Source organism: Dendrobium catenatum, unplaced genomic scaffold (genome assembly GCF_001605985.2).
Source record: "Dendrobium catenatum unplaced genomic scaffold, ASM160598v2 fragScaff_scaffold_323, whole genome shotgun sequence".
Taxonomy (NCBI): Eukaryota; Viridiplantae; Streptophyta; class Magnoliopsida; order Asparagales; family Orchidaceae; genus Dendrobium; species Dendrobium catenatum.
Window position 1 is genome coordinate 160,205 of NW_021318785.1, and position 22,154 is coordinate 182,358.

A 22,154-nucleotide genomic window follows, 5' to 3' on the forward strand; every position below is an offset into this window, starting at 1 on the left:
TGATTATATCTTAGAAATATCAATTTTGGAGAAAATTTTTGTGCTAAGATAGGTAGTGGAATACCTTGGAGAGCAAACACAGGTTCTTTATGTGATTTTTTTTTTTGTAAAAATATGGTCAATGATTCCGTATCGCACAATCAATTTAGTATGCATTGTGTAAAAAAGGGTTATGTGTGTCAAATATATGTTGAAGTTATTAAGATAAATATGATAGTGTATAGGCTAGCATTAGATGCTGTTATATATTGATAAAGAAGACTTCAATCATTATAGGATTAATATCAATGATCATTATGAAGACAATATGTTTTCTTGTAATTTCTTAAGTAACGGTCTACGGGCGCGACACTTCAATTAAATGGACAAATGACATCTGATCGCTAAACGGACTGTGTCGTTGCAATTAGAGAATCAAATTCATCTAAAAGGGAGCCCCTCGTAGTTAACTCGGAAGGCAACAACCAAAATTGGCGACCGACACCCAAAATTGATTCGCAACGCTGCCCCAACGACGTTTGATCGCGAATTTGGAGCATCGGTAATACTTAAAATTAATTGTAATTTCACCCAAAGAAATTTGCTAAGGGAAATCATTGCGAACCCCGAGGCGACGGTGCTCGAATCAAGACAAAATGGTCATTATGAGTTCTGTTATTTAATACTAATAAAATAATAATAATAATAATAATAATAATAATAATAAGAATAAGAATAATAATATTATTATTATTTATAATAACAAAATTTAAATAAAAAAATAAAAAAATGTGTCATAGCTCATATCCTGTCAAAATATCCTGTAAATCCTGCTAAAATACCTTGAAATCCTGCTGAAACCTTTGCCGGAGCTGCTTCAAGTCCCTCGTAAATCTGGTAGCTTACCTCGATTGCAGCTTCCTTCTCGCTGATAAAACTGAGGTGGAGTCCGTCCATTTTTTTTCTTCACACACTAGAGCCTTTTCCCTCACCCTTCAATCCCGATCACTAGCTACCAATCCCGTCCAACTCAACTCAATCGGCCTTCCCGTCGTCATCTTCTCTTGCCGAAACCCTCTACCGAAATCTTGAATTCACCTCACGACCTTGTCTGTTTTGCAAGACGTTCCATCTCCACAGCACACAACTACACCGAGAAACCTTCTTCGCTTATGATCTCTTCTTCTCGAACACTCAGACAACTTCGTAACTCATTGCCATGTTCTATCCAAAAGCATCTACCTGCCTCTTCATCTCACACAACCGATCCCGACTATAGTCCCATACCACTTACCCCGTTCTTCCCATAGCACTCCAGTCGTTCAAATGAAACTCAGCTCCTGCACTCTACCTCCCCACGTTGACTTCTGAACCCGCTTCAGCTTCCGAGCTTGTCGAACCACAACTGCAAACCTCCATACACCTTCCCTTTGATCCCACTGCAGTCCAATTCACACAATATTGGGGTCTTTTGAGGAATAAATCATTAGTGTATCCAGATGCTAAAATTGATGATTACCGGTACGGATGTTCTGACAAAATTCTGAAACTGGGTGACGAAATTGCTCTGTCTGACTCTCTCTCTCTCTCATTCGACTCTCACCCAAAAAGTGAACTCCCTCGCCGAAAACCTTAGGTCGCTGATGGATTCTCAGATCCTGGTGGCCCTGGCCCTTTCATTCGTTGGCGGCTTCAGTACATCGGCAGGTTTGACCATTCATAGATTCTTATATGGCTGTTGTTGGGATGTCGGTCTGAGGGTCTTCTTGGTTTTTATGAAGCTGTTAACCATTCTCTCAGTTTATTCCACGAACTAGCGGTTTCTATCTTATCTAGTTCCTAATTCGCTAGTCGTATTCTCAAACCACTTCAGAATTCATATGCTGCATTACACGTTCATTGATATCGATTAAGTTCATTTTGAAATTCAATTTATTTATATGTTTTAAATTTATTGCAAACATTTTGGCCATCAATGGATACTGTCAGTTAAAGAAAATGATGAGTAAGCAGCCATTGGCTTGATCATAAATCTACAACCATTAGTTCCCTTCACTTTGAAGAACCATTTTCATGTCAACTCTTCCACTTTATGTAAACCTGAGTTTTATTTATGATATTTCCATCTTGATTTCCAAAAATTTCGAGACAATTGATATGAGAGTTTAGAAGTTCTGCTAACCTAGCTTACTTGCGACCCAGAATAAATGCAAACATGCATTGTTGATTTCGTAACCGCGTTTTTTTTTTTTAGTTTGAATGTTCGTTTGAGATGTTTCTTAATTTTAGGAGCATTCTTATTGGTTTTTCTTGTTAGCCTAATTACTCAAAAGATGAACACAAATAAAAGTTTGTAGAATGAAAAAATAGTTGAGAAAAATGAGCATTGAAGAATTTGTAGAATTGAACATGCTCCAAAGTATCTTCTTTGGTGCTTGATAGCTTGTATTATGTATCAACGGGAGAATGAAATAGCTATTCTCTTCTTTTCAATAGCTATTGTTGCATAAATCCCTATGTTTAGCCGACAAAGTAAATGTAGGGTCATGGGAAACCTAATGAGGTAGATCTAATTCTTGAAGTACTGTGGTTTACTTTTATGTAACCTTTTTAGAAACTTATAATAAATAGAGACATTGATTATATTATAGATTGAAAAAAAAAAGAGTTGAGTTAGCTATGAAAAAGATGCACCAAGTTAAAGCTTTAGGTTTAGATGAGTTGCCTCTTTAGATTTTGAGAGCTATGAGAGATATTATAGTAGTTTGATTAATATATATGCCGAATGGAATTTTAGATATTAGGAGGATGTTAGGTGATTGGATAATACAAATTTTGGCATCACTATTTATGAAGCTGGTTTCTAGATTTGTCATTATTATTAACAAATCAATCTTATGAGTCATTCAATGAAGTTATAGTAGTTAGGAACATTGTCTAGAAATATTATGTTTGTATTAGGGAATCAACTTGATTATATCTTAGAAATATCAATTTTGGAGAAAATTTTTGTGCTAAGATAGGTAGTAGAATACCTTGGAGAGCAAACACAGGTTCTTTATGTGATTTTTTATTATAAAATATGGCCAATGATTCGGTATCACACAATCAATTTAGTCTGCATTGTGTAAAAAAGGGTTATGTGCGTCAAATATATGTCGAAGTTATTAAGATAAATATGATAGTGTATAGGCTAGCATTAGATGCTGTTATATTTAAGTATTCTTCTAACCTGTGTAACCAGCAGATCCAGCACTTCTTCCTACTTGTACTCTTGCTCACGCAAAGACCTATAAAAACTCTTCAACTATAAAAAAAGAGAGGTCCTTCCTCTCTGTTCTTTACTACCTCCCACACAACACAAGCAGCCTGCCATTCACTTTGAATCAAACCCATCCGGATCCACCTAGAACAGTTCCCTTAGCAGAGAAAAATATTTTAACTAAGATTTCTAATTGCCTTTTTTTATTACTATTGCTAATTATTATTATTGTTATAAAAAAGAGAAAAGAGCAAAAAAAAAAAAAAAAAAAAAAGAGTAAGATGTCTCAACTTTCAAAAAAAAAAAAAAAGAAAAGAGAAAAAGAAATTCTTTTTTCCTCACTCTTAACTCGTAACCTTCGTCGTCGCCTCTTATGCAAAGGTATAAATGTCTCAAACTCTAAAAAACTCCCAAAAATCTCATTTTCGGCTTACCGAAAAATCACCTATTCACGCTTTTCTCATGCGTGGTGGGATGGAACCCGATGAAGCGCTTGCGGCGAGGTGGGTAAGCCTTGTGCATGCTTTTCTTAGTGTAGCGGGGTTAAATTTAAGTATCCGTGTACGTGCCTCAAAACTCCCAAAAATCTCATTTTCGGTGTACCAAAAAATCACCTATTTACGCTTTTCTCAAGCGTGGCGGGATGGAACCCAGTGAAGCGCTTGCGTTGAGTTGGGTAAGCCTTATGCATGCTTTTCTTAGCATAACAGGGTTAAATTTAAGTACCCGTGTACGTGCCTTAGTGCATGCGGGGAATAGCTGTGTTTTTGGACAGGTACCCCTGAAGACCCATGCACGTCTTTCTCTAGCGTGGTGGGATCAAAGACCATGGCCAGGTGTCATCCGACACTGACCATGCAACCCTTTCTCTAACGTGGTGGGTAGGCTAAGACTTCCCAAAATTTTCCTAAATGTGTGAGACGTTGAGACGTTGCCAAAATTCAGAGTGAAAATACACGTAATGTAGAAAAATAACAAGGGACCTGACTTGAACTACATGAAACTGAATTTACAGATTATTAAAATACAGGGAAGTTGATTTAACACTTTAAATAAATTCGGCAAATCATAAAATAAAAAAATTGAATATAAACATGCAAGCAAAGACAAATGGTAAACAAACCCTCAGATGCACACAAATGATAAACTAGGAAATTAAAATGACTTGAATATTCAATCAAATCAACATTTAAATAAGAGCAATTGCTGTTCATATCGGTCATGCGAGCAAGTACAACTGCCATTACAAGTAGAGAGATTCGACATGCAATGAGCATAACAATTGATACATTTGATGAGTTTGAAGTGATTGAAGTCCATGTACAGTCAATGACATTGAAATAAGTACATTAATTGGCCAACAAGCAATAGGCTGTGAACATAGTAATTTCCATACGATTGAGGTTAACTAGCTTGCAAAATTCATACAACAGTTCTCACAAACACTGAAAGATGCGTAAGTAAACATGTCAACTTGTCAATCAATATGCATGGGAGAATTAGTGGTGAATGCAACTCACTTGGAAATTAGCATTAAATTGCAGATGAACACACGTTCGCCTGCGAATAATGACACTCCTTACAAGATTAACTTGCAAGCAGACACATCAAAATAATGAGGGTCAACAAACTACAAACATGACAGTTTCCAGCCAACATGAATAAGGAATGCAAATTGTATAGAGGCATCAAACTTATGATGAATGAGAATACTTACAAGCAATAGTAGATGACCTATCATATGCATAACAGCTTACATGCAAATTGAAATAACAAATTCAAGTGAATATAAGGTTCTAATAATCACAATAGGAAGCTCGTCATATACGTAGCAGAGTGCTTATGGATAGTAGTTGGAGATCTGAAATGTATATAATAGTCTACACATAGATGATAGCAATCAATAGATAGTGAGTTCTATGACACCCTTGCAGTCAGCGACCATTCAATGTCAGGCAAATACATTAATCCCCTGCAAGCAAAGGGGATTGATACGCAATATATGCAAACACGTACGAACCGTTGTAGAAACCCATCTGATACACAATATGCTATCTACAAGCAAGCACAAAATCCTATGATGAATGCAAACATATACGAGAAATTACAGGAGATTTGTTTGTGTACGATAGTCTACCTGCAAAAAGCAATAACTTACATGTAGTGCAACACTATAATTCACCTGCAAGCAGAAGCAGAGAATTTGTAGTAAAAATTCCTGAGCACTAGTGGAGGATTCTTGACGTATCATATAATATATCTGCAGGTAGAAGTACATCCTTGCATGTTGAATACTGAGGAAAATGACAACATGCAGGAGATGAAATGAGCCAAACTGCATCACCAGTGTACGACAGATGAAGTCCATACACTACTGAACAATGCCGTTGGATTTGCAACATCCGTACAAGCTTATTGAAGGCATTTACAGGCTTCTAATTGGAATACTGTGCACACCCATATAGCAATCATTCATATAGCTGATCAATATCAAATACTTTAATATACCTTACCACATGTATTTGCAATATGCAGAGGGATTCATTTAAGCATGCCATTAGCATTACATTTACATGCAAGGATATCACACATGACCAGCCGATTAGTATCAAAGACTTTAAAAAGCCTTCCCAAATGTATTTGCAATAAGCAGAGGGTTTTATTCAAGCATGCCATTTATCATTGCATTTACATGCAAAGATATCACACATACGCAGCCGATTAGTATCGAAGACTTTAAAATACCTTCCTGCATGTATTTGTAATAAGTATAGGGTTTCATTCAAGCACCTTGTTCAGTATTGCATTGACATGCAAAAATATCACACGCTACATCATGTAGATAGTGTGCAAATATATATGCCAACATACATGCATACATGTAAATGTATAAATACATACGTTAGCATGTCAACATGTAGATGTATTGCATACATCCATTACACTGCATATATATAATCACTATATACATACATAGTATAAAATACATGCAAAATCTTATACTCGCTTGTGCCCCGACGAGCGTGATGTGTGTCCATATATGACATCCAAGGATATTGCGTAGGTCAAGAAATGAACTTAAGTTCAAACCCGGTCCTTCTATGTGAATATATATGAGTTAACACGGCCCGAATTATCAAACAAATATACCGTCGCATCATCGACCAGGATATTTGTTTTATATTTTTATATTAGGCCTTCATGGTCTATAACAAAGAAAATTCACTAATATATGCATACAACCAATTATGAATTCCATCTTATGTCGGTAAGTTGATAGATTCAACAAGGTTTAACAGACAAAATGAAATTGCCCATAAAAATTCTAATGACGGCCGTGTTGACAGAAAAGCTCAACTGGAGGGGACCTCAAACATTCAAATTGCCTCCCAAATTCCTGCAAAAAAATTAAAACTAAAAACTCACCAAAACCTAAAATATTAAAAATTGAAATAAAATACCGAAATACTTAAAACAAAACTCATCAATCCTCCGCAACAGTTTGTCAAGGTTGTCAAATATGAAATTATTTCAACTCACAAAGAGTAAAAGTCTGGTCGAGAATATCATTTAATTCTTTCTCAAATTGTCTCTTGCTAGTAAGGACGTGACACATATCCTCTAACTGGTTGTTTCACCACCAAATGATACAACATTAAACTGTTATGACCAGGACCCTTTGATCCGATGATTTTTGCCGCCAAATTGCACCATTAAATTATAGTCATGGCTAGAGCTCGTATGTTTCCCAACAATGTTAAATTATTGAGTAATGAATCAATAAGATATGACCGATATGGCACAAAGCCCTTTGTTAGCTAAGGTGATTTTAAAATTGTCTCCTTTGACAAATATTCACCCCATGTCTACAAGGTACCTTTGCACGAATCTCCCATGGTTGCCGACAAGGATTCTTCGGTCAGATTGGGTTTACCACCTCCTATGACTAAGTAGATCAATGATCATGATAACTGGGACGATTGAACCACGAGATCCTGATCAGGTCTATCATTACTCCCCCCCACCATCTCCTTAAGTGCAAAGTGGTAAATTTCCAATTTTAAATATTAAATTTTCAAATACCTAAATCATGCTATTACTATATGCCGGGTACTACATATCTATTTGACAATTAGCCTTAATCGAAAGTTCTCTTAAATCATTGGTAGAGGCAATTAACTATAGAGGTTTGAGCCTATAGGATACCTGAACTTAGGATCATAAAGTCCTCGCAAAATGAGGGTGAAATATCTAGGTAATGTCTTATCTACAATACAATCTCCCTTATTAAAATTTGCCTCAGAACTTGTTTAAATTGTCCTCGACGATTCGAAGAAAAGAAAGGGGTCGCGTAGAGTCTGGGTCACGAATTTTTGGTGCGCATAATTATTTGCAAATAATAGTTCTAATAAGTGAAAGGTTTTGTGAAATAACTGGAGAGTTAGGACATTAGAGAAATTTTGTTGAAGATGCACGGCTTAGAGTTAATAGAATAAGAACTAAACATTTGCCATACAATTTTGCGTACGGTATACAGATTCAGTTGTGAAGTTGACAATTATGAGTTAGTTTTGCTTAATATATTTTGCTCTAAGATGTTAAGTTTTTTTGGTTTATTGTATAGAATAGTCAGATATAGATGAGAGTGCAGCTTCTAGAGTTATGATAGTGATTAAAAAATGAGAAGTGTATTAATAGTATCATGTAATCCGAGAATATTATGGAGACTTAAGGATAAATTTTATCAAACAATGATTAAACTTCGATATGTTATATGAATTTGATTGTTGGCTTAGGTTGCTGTTGGAAAGATACTTGAAGTTATTCAATTTACTATTGTCTCAAGTATTTCTTAAACGGTAATTGAAATTTGAATATTCATTTATTACTTTTTCTGACCATATTCATTCATCTGATCATCTTGGATTTTTGCAGAAATTATAAGGTTTATTATGATTCCTCATAACTTTTGAAACATAATCTCCTTGACGTTTTTAACATTACTTCCAAAAACTTTCCTTTTGCACAATGTTATGTACCATATTGTGGGAATTCCTTAGGATACTTGCTCTCAAAAGTTTTATCGATGCCTGTGGATATTCAATTTTCCTTTGTTTTAAAACATCAGGATGTTCTAAAATTTCACGTTACTTCTTAATTGTAAAGGTGCTCTACTTGTGATTCTAAATCCTACCCCAAACCTTAAGATGCTCGGGCTTCTGCAGGTGATCTACTTATAGATGAATATTATGGAATATATATTCTGGAACTTTTAACTTTTTTGAATGCTAAATGTGATGGTCTTATCATTCCTTTAATCAGGGTTTTGCTGCTGGTCTTATGCTGAGCATATCCTTCTTTGATTTGGCACATAATGCTCTAAATTCAATAGGCTTTTTGAGGGGAAATCTTTGGGTAGGGTTACCATCTAAACCGTCACTTATGGATTTGATGATGCCTTGCTGGGATATAAATGCTTCGTTTTTTGATTTTTTTCTTTGTTTTACAGCTTGCTCCATTTTTCTCTTTGTTTGTTGCAGTTCTTTGCTGGAGTTCTGTTTTTTGCTTTTATTGTCAACTTCATTCCTGAACCAACAGCTACTGCAGAGGCAAATAATATACAGGTTTTAATGATTATAATTCTTTCTTCAAACAAAATTTACCATGTTTATATGAATTATAGGTTCTTTATTTTTTAAAACTATGTTCTTATTAATCTTGATATTTTGTTTGGTTTTTAGCCAAAAGTGATTATAGTTTCCTTAATTTCCTTACCTTTTTTCAAAATTGATAGAAGGATGATGATGGGTCAGGCAAAGATATGATGAAGAAACATCGGCGGGATGTACTATTTAGTGGAATCATAACTGCAGTTGGTAAGTTGTTTGGCATGGCTTGTGGATTTTTTTATTTATTTTAAAGTATGATAATGAAAAGAGTTTTTATCAGTTAGTTGATTTTTTTGTTTGACTACAACTTTTGCTTGTTCCCTTTATGTCAGTGTTGGTTCTTTTGTTCAATCAATTTAGAATCCAAAAGCACGGGATATAATTTTTTGGTTTACGAGGTCTCTATCTTTTTTTCTGCCTGCCTATACATATATCAATTTAATAGGCCTGGTAGCAGCAACATTGATGATATTTATGCCTTTCCATTCTATTTTATTAACGAACTTTTAATCTTCTGCAAAAGAAATTAAGCTATTTTTTTTGTAAAAGAAAAAATTAATGGAGTTGCAAAGTATTTTATAAAATAATCTGAAAGGCAAGGTTCAATCTAACTCTCAGATGTTTACATGTTAATGCTTTATGCTTGCATGAGTTATCTTTTGTGATTTTGAAGAGTTATGAGAGTGTTAAAGGATTATACATGCTTAAAGACTTTTTAGGAGAAGTCTTAATATTAAGAGAAAGCGGATATGGAATGATTGGACAATAAGCACTTTAGTGCCAAGTTTTAATAATATACGAAATTACGAATATGTTTAATTTTGATCAATAATGGGGCATAAGCTCACGAGTCATATCATAAATAAATATAAGAGAGTGAAAAGAACAAAGACCATGAAAAATCCCATTGGTATTTAGAATTCAATTGTTTATGCCATAAAATATGTTATGGAGATGAATTTTATGCTAAGGAGAAAAATGAAATAAAAAAAAAAAGCAGTTTCATTTGGTTATATTGACCTAACAAGGCATTTCAATTGCCATAAAATGGACAGCGCCAACCCATCCGGAGCAACGAAAAAAGCTATGATTGACATCCATATTGATTGGGATCGCCGATCGGCAAAAATTTAAATTTTGCATGCATGAAACGAGGCGACGACAATCGAATCGATGCACGATTAATAATTTTTAAGACCATATAATTATAAATAATAATTTAAAGAGGGAGAGAAAGAGAGGTTTAAAAAAATAGTAGAAAAAAAAAAAATCCTAAACTACCCCCACTTAAACCCCTTACTCATTCCCTTATGCACTCACTCACCCAACCTGCCCCTCACCTCATCTCACGACACTCACGAATGCAAGACCCCTCTCCCATAAGAGCTCTATCCTCCATCCTCTTCCCTCCAAGCTCTCAAAGGTAACTTCTCCTCCCTCTTATTCTTCTTCTCCTCCATTCTTCTTCTTCTTCTTTCCACTTCTTCTTTCTTGTTCTTTCATTTCCCTTTATTTTCTCCTCTTCTTCTGTTCATCTCTTAATATTCTTCTTCCTCCATATTTCCAAAACCTTTCAAAAACCATAACCCTAAAAATTTATTTCTCCACATCCATTCCTCAAATCCCCACTCCCTTCACAAAAAAAAAAAACTCCCCTATACATCCTACAACTCCACCAAAAAGCACCCTCATCCCCACTTTCTCTATCTCTAGAAAGAGAGAGAAATCCCATAAAATTTTCCTCAAATACCTTATCCAACACCTACACATCCTCCCACTCGCATTCATGTTTTTCCCTTAATTTAGAGAGAAAAAATTCATCTCTTTCTCTCTAAAATTTGAGAAAAAGACGTGTTTTTCCTCTCTAACACTCCCGCCTCATCCCTACCATATTCCCATGCACATCCTACACATCTTCCACCAATAGTCCTCTTTTTCCCTCTCTTTCTCTCTCTAGAAAGAGAGCTCACCCTCTCATATTCTCTCTCTAGCCTTTTATTTTAAATAAAAATGTATATATGCATAATTAAATAGCATAAATGATAACAAAAAAATTACATTGTGCTTCACAGGTCAGTCGTCGTCGTCGTCGCCTTTGTCACAGCACACTTAAGGTATAAACATGATAGTAGTATTTCACAAATTATATGCATGCAATATAATTACTCGTGACCGCTTTTATTAGCGAGCAAAAAAATATAAGTACCTGTGGCTGTTTTTTTCAAGCGAGCGTGAAAATTCATATCAATGAAATATAATTACCCGTGTCCGAGGAAATTCTTATGCATGAAATATAAGTACTTATGATCACTTTTATTATCGAGCGTGAAAATTTGTTATATATGAAAAAAACTTAAGTACTAATTATTGATTTCTTTAGCAGGCGAGGAAATGATTTGTTTTAAATAAGTATTTGAAGACCCCCTGATAGCTTTTATTGGTGAACAGGGAATGAAATTTCGGCTGCGTTGTAGCCTGACACTTACTCTGATTGCCTTTCTTGGTAGACGATAAGGTCTTATACACTCGATGCAACCCCTTTCACGGTGAGGACGTCATGGTGTTGCCGAAATTTATAGTAAATTTTGTGAATTAGAAAAAAAATTTAAAGAAATTAAAAGAAAATATCTACCCTGATCCCTAAGTCAATAAAATATAAAATGTATGTCATCCTAAATTCTCAACACTAAAAGCAAAGATGAATGAAATTCTAGGCAATAACAGAATACAACTTACAACGAATGGGTAGGAGAACTAGTTGTTCACCAACGGGTAGGAATCGAGCCTCCATCCTATTTACAACATAACATTTAAATTATTTGTGTTCCTCGCCAGCCTAGGATTCTCTTACTAAAAGATAGAGAAAGTATGCCTATAGGCCTCGCTAGCCTAGGATCCCTTTGCTAAAAGACAGAGAAGGTACACCTGCGGGGCCCACCAGCTTAGAATCCATATTTAAAATGTGTCAAGATGCTATTTTAAGGCTCTAGCTTTGGATTCCTCGAGTATTTTCCAGTGGGTGAAATACGAGTGCAAATACACCTGAATACCAGAGGTAATTATCTTAAAGTATGCATATTGAACAAGCATAAAATGCATTGAGTGCTATGTAAGCACATGATGCAACATACCAATACTACAAATGCATTATTTACCTGTGTATGTGCATTATGTCAATATACCTTACAAATGTATTATGCATATTCTACAACCATACAAATCATTATGTAGACGTATTATTTTTGTCAAGTAAATGTATTATGCGTCACTTATATGTACATCATATCAATCCTCATGGTACATTATGTTAATCATGCAAATGCACATGCAAATATATAAATACGCATATAAGTATGCAAATAAATCAGACGTATTTATTGTCCCATACTCAGATACACCATATACATGTTCTGTATCGTATGCAAATATATTATGTGTATGTATAATACAATATATAGATGTAGCATGCATACACGCCACACAACAAATCAATGCATAATGCAAGATACATTGAAAAGCATGCTTATGCATATACCTCAATGAGCGTGACACATACACGTGAAGTCTGAGGATGCTACGTGGATTGAAAAGTAATGTGTTTTCATGCATGTAAACACACACCAAATATTAATATAGATGTACGTACAAATGTATAATTATGTAAGATGCACTGAAAAGTAAATACCCGCATGTGGTCCGACAAGTGTGTTACACTTCTAAACCCTTACTTCAGAATGCTGCGCGGGTCAGAAATGAACTTAGGTTCAAGTCTGATCCTTTTCTTTGGATGGACCAGAGTTGACACGACTTGAACCATCGAACAAATACATAGTCGTAGTGCCAACCTGAGCATTTTATTTCATATGTTCATATTAGGCTTTCAAAGTATATTACAAGAAATATTGACTACTAAAAACATCAAATCTCTGGACCATCACTCGTGAAATCAATCTAAATATTTTTATACGTTCATATTAGGCCTTTAAGGTCTTTTATAAAGAAAATTCATTCATAAAAATATATATTCTCAATTCTGATATGTATACGACAACTCCTAAAATTAAGAGTTTGACCTGACCCTCTATTTGAAAGCAAATAGAGTTGACAAGGTTTAATTAATGAAATGATCATATTCATAAATCTCCGATAATGACCGTGTTGAAAGCTAATCTCAATCGGAGGAGACTTTATTTTTTAAATGCCTCCTAAACTTTCATAAAAATTCAAATAATTTTAAACTATTTTAACATCACCCCGATGGTGGCCGTGTTGAAAGCTAATATCAATTTGTGGAGACTACTTTTTAAATGCCTCCCAAACTTTATGAAAATATAAATATTTTTAAATGACTTTAACGCCACCCCGTGATGATTGTGTTAAATGTAAATCTCAATTAGAGGGGTTTCTTTCACTAGTATTCATTCTCAATCTATTACTTGCCAGTAAGGACGTGGCACGTGTTCTCTAACCGGTGGTTGCGCTGCCAAATGATACCATGTGTAAACATTTATGACTGGGACTCTCTGACAGGGTGATTTTGCCGTCAAATGACACCATTAAATTATGATTATGGTTGGAGCCCGTATGTTTCCTAACGACATTACATCATTTAGCAATGAATCAATATAATATGATTGATATAGCACAAAATCATCTGTTTGCTAAGTTGGATGCAAATTTGTCTATTTATATAAATATTTACCTCAAATCTACAAGGTACCCTTGGACGAAGCAGCCCATGGATGTCGACAAGGATCCTTCTGTCAGGTTGGGTCGACTACCTCCTCTGACTATGTAGACCAGGGACCATGATTACCCGGCACGACGAACCATGGGATCTTGATCAAGTTCATCTTCATTTCCCAACCATCCGCTTTAAGTGCAAGGTGGTGAATTTTTTATTTTAAATATTAAATATTCAAATACATAAATCATGCTGCTACTATATGCCAGATGCTTTGTATCTGTTTGACGACTAGCTTTAATCGAAAGTTCTCTCTTGGTATTGAGAGGGTTAATTAACTATATATGAGCTTGCTCTATAGGAAACTTGAACTCAGATTATAAAGTTCTTGCAAAATGAGGGAGAAATCTTTGGGTAAAGTCTTATCTAAAACCCAATATATCTTTTGAAAAATTTCCTCAAAACTTAAGCGCTAAAATTCTCCTTGATGACCCAAAAAATGAAAGAAAGGGTCCATGGAGAGGCTAGGGCTCGAATTTTTGGAGCCCACAAGATGCTTAAAATAGATATTTGATATGGAGATAGCTTAGTATATGCTATTAGCAGATGATTACAATTTTCATAAGCAAGGTTTTCTCTAGGATATAATACAATTTGAAAATTATTGATAGCTTTTGAGGTTTATAGTCACGATTAATAAAACAAAAATTTATCTATATTTTTTTTTTCAGTTGAAATGGAATTAATTATGACCAAATAATGTTGGGCATCAAAATGATACCTACGAGTAGTACGCTTTTATACTTGTTTATGGTACAAAGAGGAACATGTATTGAAAATAGGATATAATTGGTAGAATAAAAGCCGAGTGATTAAAATGGACAATTGGTCATGAGTATTATGTGATAAGATAATAGAATTGAAACTTAAATATAAATTTATTGAAAAGGACTAGCTAGATATCTTAATATGTTATTAAAATGGACAAGTGCCCATGAGTATTATGTTATAAGATGATAGAATTGAAACTGAAATGTAAATTTATAGAATAGAAGGATTAGTTAGATATCTGAATGTGTGATGGGCAACATAGAAAGTTTTACCTGAGTGTGTCAGAGATGAAAATATTAAGGATCATGTGGTAAAACTAGGAAGAATTATGCGGAAAATGATTTAATTAAAGAGGTTGTAGGAGTAGCAGCTATTAGGAAATTTTTTAAGAATTTTACTTTGGTATTGTAAGAATTTTACTTTGGTGATTTTGACATGTGCTGTATCATGTAGAAGATGCACTAATAAGCTGGAAGATTAAAAGGCATGAGAAAAAAAAGAGTTGGACAAAGATAACTTGGCTAGAAGTTATGAAAAAAGACCTACAAGAGCTAAAATTAACAACTTAGTACACTTAATATGAATGAATGGATAAGAAGGATTGATAAAAATGACTTAAATAGTTCAAAAATTGTAAGTGTTATTGATAAAGTTTTAAGCATCCTGCTATCTATTATTAGCTAACGGTAATTTTTATGAATGCCAGATGGGTGGAGAATGAGTGTCATGATTCTTATTTTTAAGAATAAAGAAGATGCACAAGACTGTGCGAATTATAGAGGAATTAAGTTGATGTTTCATAATTTAAAACTATGGGAAAGAGTTATGGAGCATAGGTTACGATGTGATACTAATGTTTCTCAAAATCAATTTAGATTCATGTCAGGTAGGTTTACTATGGAAGCTATACATTTATTATGAGGTTTAATTGAGAAGTATAGAGAGAATAAGGAGGATCTACATATGATATTTATTGGTTTAGAGAAAGCGTCTGATAGAGTTTCAAGAGAAGTTCTATGGAAAGTTCTAAAAAAGAAAGGAGATAATAATGCTTATATACAAATCATTTAGGATATATATGCATGAATTATTACTTGTGTTCAAATACAAGGTGGTTTGACCAAGTATTTTTCTATTTCAGTTGGATTACATCAAGGATCAGCTTTAAGCCCATATCTTTTTTCTTTAGTCATTAAAGTTCTTACAATAATTTGCAAAAGGATTACCCCGATTGCTACTATACATCTGGTGTTCCATGAGTTACAATTGAGGAGAGCTATGGATGATCAGACATTCAATTCAAAGTTATCCAGGACATAGATCGAGCATATGGAGGTGATGTTGGAACCATTAGTGCTAAAAGGGGACAAGATAGGGTTTATAGCAAGTTGAATAGATATCTGCTTGGACTGAGATCCAGCCCCCTTTGGGGTGGGGGCCAGGGAGAAAATTCAAGCGCTGGGGGGGTGGGGCTGGGCGTAGGAAGGAAAATTTGAATGGAGAGAGTTTTTTTGAGATTTGCTATGTTTTGTCTGTTTATGTAGATTGTTTACTCTAGGGTTAGGGTTATGTTATGTTTTGATAAATTTAGTTTTACCAAGGTTTAGAGAGCTCTAGCCGATGGTTAGGGATTTGCGTGAGTGGGATCTTCCACTCGAAGTGAAGAGCCAATTATATCTTGTCTTTCTTTTATTGCTATTTCAATAAAAAATGTTTGTGTTCTTTTTCCTATTTCCAATTTCTGATTTTTGCTGAAATTAAATTTCAGCAAGAAATTTCACAAATTCTACATCCACTTCTTATCAGCTGACTAAATGCTTTTGTTTCATTATTGTTTTTTTTTTTTTAATTTCGTATAATATATTTCATGCGGTTCCCTATGCATTTAATTATTGTGGGTCATGTATTTTTTAATTAAGCAATCTCCGTAGTTACCTGATTAGTTGGAATTTTGGCAAATAAGCGTATGTAGTTTATCCTTACTATTCTGCACAGTGCTACATTTAGTTTCCTCATTTAATGCTAATTATTTCTTTTTTACTATTCCCAGGGATTAGTTTGCATAATTTTCCTGAGGGAATGGCAGTTTTCCTGGGATCACTAAAGGTACCGTGTTCTTTATCCTATCATAATAAATTACGTCTAATGCAAAACATTTTCCCTTGGTTTATGCAATGATCCCTTGATAGTTTGGATTGGGCTGATACTTAAAAGATGTTAAACTAAACAACCTTTGCTACTGGTTGAATTCTTGTTCAAGAATAGGCATTAGCGTAAGCCAATGTGCTCCTGTTTATCATCATCTGAACCCTATTTGGGGTCAGTGCCACCCCATCCCATGTTCAAGTTTGTAAATGTCTTCTTAGAGATTGATGCGTGGGATTCTCTTTTATTAGTGTTTGAACCTGATTAATGCTTTTGTTATCTACTGTTATTCCTGTATTTGTTTCTTATTTATCATGAAATTATGTGGTTTTATGGTCAAATTTTTTATTGATCGTATGAGTAGAGATTGGCACCATTATTTATACTCCAGTTTTTAAATTTTAGCGACACCACGATAATTCTATGTTTTCTGTGATATCACTGAAAATTGCCGAAGCTATTTGATAGGGGAGATGAAACACCTTTGCTTATTTCTTTTGTAAATGAATCTTTTTCTCTTAATTCTTCTACGTAAATGAGGTGTCAATGAAAGAATGTTTATGTTAGAACCTGAGGTTATAATGTAATAGTGCATTTTTGAAGAATTGAGACCTATCTTTGAAGAATGATAAGCTTTTGATGTGTCTGGTTCCTGAAACCAACTCATTTCTGTAATCTTTCGAATAAGATAAAAAAGGATCCGTTTTCAGTTAATTGTCAGCTATGGTTGGTAATTCCATATAAGAGATCTGTTTATAAAATGCAGGACTTGTTCATGATTTTTGATCATGAATACTAATTATTTAACTTTATCTCTTATTTTTGATTATTTACTTCAGCTTTAAAATGCTCAGGGACTTCGTGTTGGCCTTAATTTGGCTCTGGCAATTGCTTTGCACAACATTCCTGAGGTAAGTATTCATCTATCATTTTTAATCTTCAGGATTTCTTTTGAATGTTAATTCTTTGTATATTTGATTGTTATTTTTCCTACTGTGAAACATGGTGAAAAAAACTTGATGGATTAGGTATTTGGTGTAGCAATTGCCATTGAAAGCGTGTGCCTGGTTGCATTTAATGATTTATTTTTTATCTCTTTTGTCGCATGCTGTTTATACTCAACAAATATGATGGTGATGCATCAGATCTTGATTGTGCTCATATACTTCTAAAGATTATATCTATTAACAATTTAATAATGTGTGGAAAAGGAATGTTCATAATGATGATGACAAATAAATGAGATAGGGCCAATGATGATGATTCCTATAATGACGTGCCCAACATAATTCATGCTTGAAATTATGCAATATATGGGGATTCCACAAAATCTTGTGTTGAGCATACATTAGTGGGGTGGAAGCTTAAAAAACAATAAAATAAGAGATTTTGTAACTTGGGCAGTTTGGATCACATTGCTTTATGCCAGTTACATGCCCACATTACCCCTTCTATCTATTGTTGCCATGTAGAATTGCCCAAGAATTATCTCCCTAACATGTCATTTCAGAAGCATGGGCTTCCACATACAGGATATTGTAGTAAATATCAACGGGCTACCCTTGAAAAATACTGGTGAATACAAAGGAATAATTAAAGTATGTATGTAGTTCACGATTGATTCGGGCAAGCACGATAAGAACATTGACCAACTGAAGAGATGATGCAACAAATGAGTCCAAAATGGCTCGATTGTGGTTATAATAACTCAAACGGTGTCCGTTGGTAAAATGGACTACGTCGACGCACCCACAGTGCCAATATTATCAATGAAAGATCCCCTTACGGTCGATTTGATTGAACATACCGAAAGTATCAAATGCTAGGTGTGACTTCACGTAAAAAATTGTACGAATGTCATCCATTCATAAAATGTACTACGCAAATACGTCTTGAAAAAACCGAAAACATCCTACAATCACTTTGATCGCTTGTGGTGGAAATAGCAAACTACAAATGTTATGTCATGCATTAGTCACTTGAATGTTACCTATTTGCAAAATAAACTGTACCAACACATTTGGAACATAGAAATTATATAACAAGGATACTCATATTGCCAAAATTGCAACACTATGCAAAAGCACAAAATTTACCTATATGTATGCGAGCGATGAAAATTGTGGGTCAAAACTGATGTAGGCATCTCTAATCAAGAAAAATACTGTGGGTCTGAAAACTCGCGGCCCGACCTCTCCACAGCCTCTTTCTCTCTTTTTCGGGTTGTAGATAAGATTTTAACGAGTATGTTCTGAGGCAAATTTTCAGAAAGCAGATTGGGTTTGAAATAAGACACTATCCAGAGATTTTGCCCTCATTTTGCAAGAACTTTATGATCTGAGTTCATGTTTCCTATAGGCGCAAGACGCTATAGTTAATTACCACTCCCAATAACGAGAGAAAACTTTTGATTAAGGCTAGTTGTTTAACAAATACGTGGTATTTGGCGTATAGTAGCAGCATGAGTTTAGCTTTTTAGATTTAATGTTTAAAATTAAAAATTTCCCCATCTTGCACTTAAAGCAGACGGTAGGGGAAGTGATGATGGACCCGATCAAGATCCTATGGTTCCGTCATCTCAGGTCATCATGGTCCCTGGTCTACTTTGTCATAGGAGGTAGTCAACCCAACCTAACAAAAGGATCATTATTGGCAGCCATGAGTTGCGTCGTTCAAGGGTACCTTGTAGACCTGAGATGAGTATTTGTCTAAGAGATAAATTTGAATCTACCTTAGCTAACAGATGGCTTTATGTTCTATTTATTATATCTTATTAATTCATATTTTAAGAATTTGATGCCGTCGGGGAGGAACATATGACCATAACCATAAAACAGTGGAGTCGTTGGACGAGGCCACTAGGTTATAGGGTCACGGTCATAATCGTAACCACGTGGAGCCTATCTGGCCAGGCCACGAGTTCTTTGCGGAGCCATTCGGGCTAACTTCCTATCAGAGGACCAATGCCTCATCTTTACTGGAAAGAGACTGTTTGAGAACAAATCTTAATAATATTCTTGACCGAACATTATCCGGGTGGATTTTCGAACTTGTCCGCCTCGAAAAATTGTTATGTAGGGTGGATGGATTTTGTTTTAAGCGTTTGATGATTAATTTCAATTTTAAATATTTTGAATTTTGATATTTTCTTTGAGTTTTGGGTTTTCAGGGGCATTTGGGAGGGGCATCTTAATTGTTTATGAACCTCTCTGGTTGAGATTTTCTGTTAACAGGATCATCATCAGGATTTTAGTGGTCAATTTTCATTATGTTGATTGAACCTTATGGACTTTGTCGATTTGCCAATAGAGGATCGGGCTATTATTGGCTTTATGCTTTTATTAGTGAATTTTCCTGATTATGAGTCTTGACGGTCTAATGTGAGTGTATTAAAAAAATATCTCTACCCATACATGTTATAAATATAATCATGCACTACACTCACCGCTCCCAATAGGAGATGGAGTTCTGGTGAGGGTTTGGCTTAGATTGGGGTGCACAAAAGAAGGCAGGGTCGAGTCGATCAGGCTGAGAAGCTGGGTCTGTAATGGGCTAGGTAATGGTGTTGACCTCCGCACATCTACCAAATCAGCGCGAGCAAAGGGACTTGAATTAATGACTTGAGTAACAATCAACGGGTGCGACGCTTCACTTGATTAGTCAAACAAGCTCCGATCTTCAAACAGATTGTAGAGCTGAGATCTAAGCATTGAGTTTGTCTATGAGGGATCATCTTGCAGTCGAATCAAATAAGAATGGTCTAATTTTGCTATTGACACCTAAAATTGACACGCTACGCTACCCAAATGGCGTCCGATCGCAAAATGGATTTAGTCATTGCATCCGGAACATCCGAGTCACCTAAAATCTACTGTAATTTTGCCCAAAGAAGTTTGCGCAGGAAAATCGGTGCGAATCTCAAAGCGATGACACATATTTCAAGGCGATGACGGTACGAATAATAAGAAATCACCTGGAGGATTAATCCTCTCATTTCCGTTTAAATTAATTTCATAATATATATTCATATATGTAAATACATATCAACATTTTTTTATTTTCAAATCCTTTACAAATCTTGATCAAATCTTCTATCACTTAGCCACCATTTCTGAACATGCCACGCTCCCCTTTGTTGTGATTTCTCCATTTCACACTCCCACTGTCGTTATTAAAATGAGAGCGAACGAAGCCTAGTCTTTCTTCCTCTTGCACACGAATGTCTCCATGCTCCCTCATGCTCGCAAACCAACTGAACTCCTTTTATTGTGCCTACTTCCACCTTCACGGTAGCATCAAATCCCGACTCAACCGCAAAGTCGTTTCCTCTACTCACGCAATCTCCTCTCTACTGATCTGAATCATACACCTCACACAAGCTGGCCTCTCCTCTAAAACCGCTCATCTCCAACGAACTATCCTTCCGATCCAAATTAATCCACACAAGCTCCTTTGACTAACCCCCATCCGATCCGAACACCCTGTAACCAAACTCCAGCCCGCCGTCTGCAATGCACGAAACCTAGCCGCAAGCTTCGACTACGTATACCCAACCCTTCTCCTCTTTTATGATCCAAAGCTAGACCTCGCCTATACCTCACAGCAGACCAAATCCAAACTTGCTATTACAGTTCTACCCTTCGAATTAGACCTTACGACCCCGTTAGACATCCGATTCTTTCGACCCAATGGATTGAACTCTTCACCCGACTGCTGCCTTTGATCCTCATGATCGCACAAAACCTCCCTATTCGTCTATTCTTCCCGATTCATCCAACCAAACAAGGCCGAGTTTCCTAATAGATCCCTTTCAACACAGATTGTGTCACGATCCGGCTCGGTTAGCTCGCAAGTGCGAGGCGGGAATGAAGATCAGACAGTAGCAAATAAAAACTTTCGCATTTCAATATACAAAACATCTTCAAATCATAAGAAAGAGCTACTAAAAATAAAACCAAAAGAAAATTTTTCTTTCTTTCTATTCATTTATGAACACATCAGCATAATAATTCAAACATAAATTTTTCCAAAATATGAAAGATGTCCAAAAACCTATTCTTACATTTTATCTCTCGTCGTTCTACTCAAAACATCAAAAACAAAAAGACAAAACATGTCGCCCGTCGTCTCCTTACGACGGTACGTAAGGGGAGGTCTATCCGCCATTATCCTTTACCAGATCCTCCTGAATAGTGTCCCACAACATTGGTGAGCCATAACTCAGTAGATAAATGCTTTTCAATTATATTTCAGAAAACAAGGTAAAGAGGTAACATGTATGCCAATGCTTCTAGTATAGGAACAATAAACATGTCATAACATTTAACTAACATGCCTTAAATAAGTCATCAATTAAGTCTCTTTCCTTGGATAAGCTTACAACCAATTTCATTATACATTGCATGATTTGTTTTCATGTTTCATGTGATGTTTCTTATGCATATAATATAATACATAATTTATAATCATCTGTCTCAGGAGTATCATTTGTACTGATCATGTACATTTTATTTGGCCATTCCTTTACTATATGGTTCAAAAATACTCCTTTACCATTTGGCTCAAAAGAGCCCTATTACCATTG

General features: G+C 35.3%; 1 protein-coding gene across 1 annotated transcript in view; it reads left to right on the forward strand.

Moving 5' to 3' along the window:
* Positions 1-793: 793 nt before the first annotated feature.
* The window catches only part of LOC110109935 (zinc transporter ZTP29), a 49,704-nt gene continuing 28,343 nt past the window's right edge, over positions 794-22,154 (forward strand). The window contains exons 1-7 of the mRNA XM_020841163.2: positions 794-1,686; positions 8,408-8,466; positions 8,564-8,656; positions 8,782-8,865; positions 9,036-9,117; positions 16,476-16,531; positions 17,425-17,481. Of these exons, the coding sequence (XP_020696822.1) occupies positions 1,623-1,686; positions 8,408-8,466; positions 8,564-8,656; positions 8,782-8,865; positions 9,036-9,117; positions 16,476-16,531; positions 17,425-17,481 (495 nt within the window). The 5' untranslated portion in view covers positions 794-1,622. The remainder of the gene's footprint in view (positions 1,687-8,407; positions 8,467-8,563; positions 8,657-8,781; positions 8,866-9,035; positions 9,118-16,475; positions 16,532-17,424; positions 17,482-22,154) is intronic.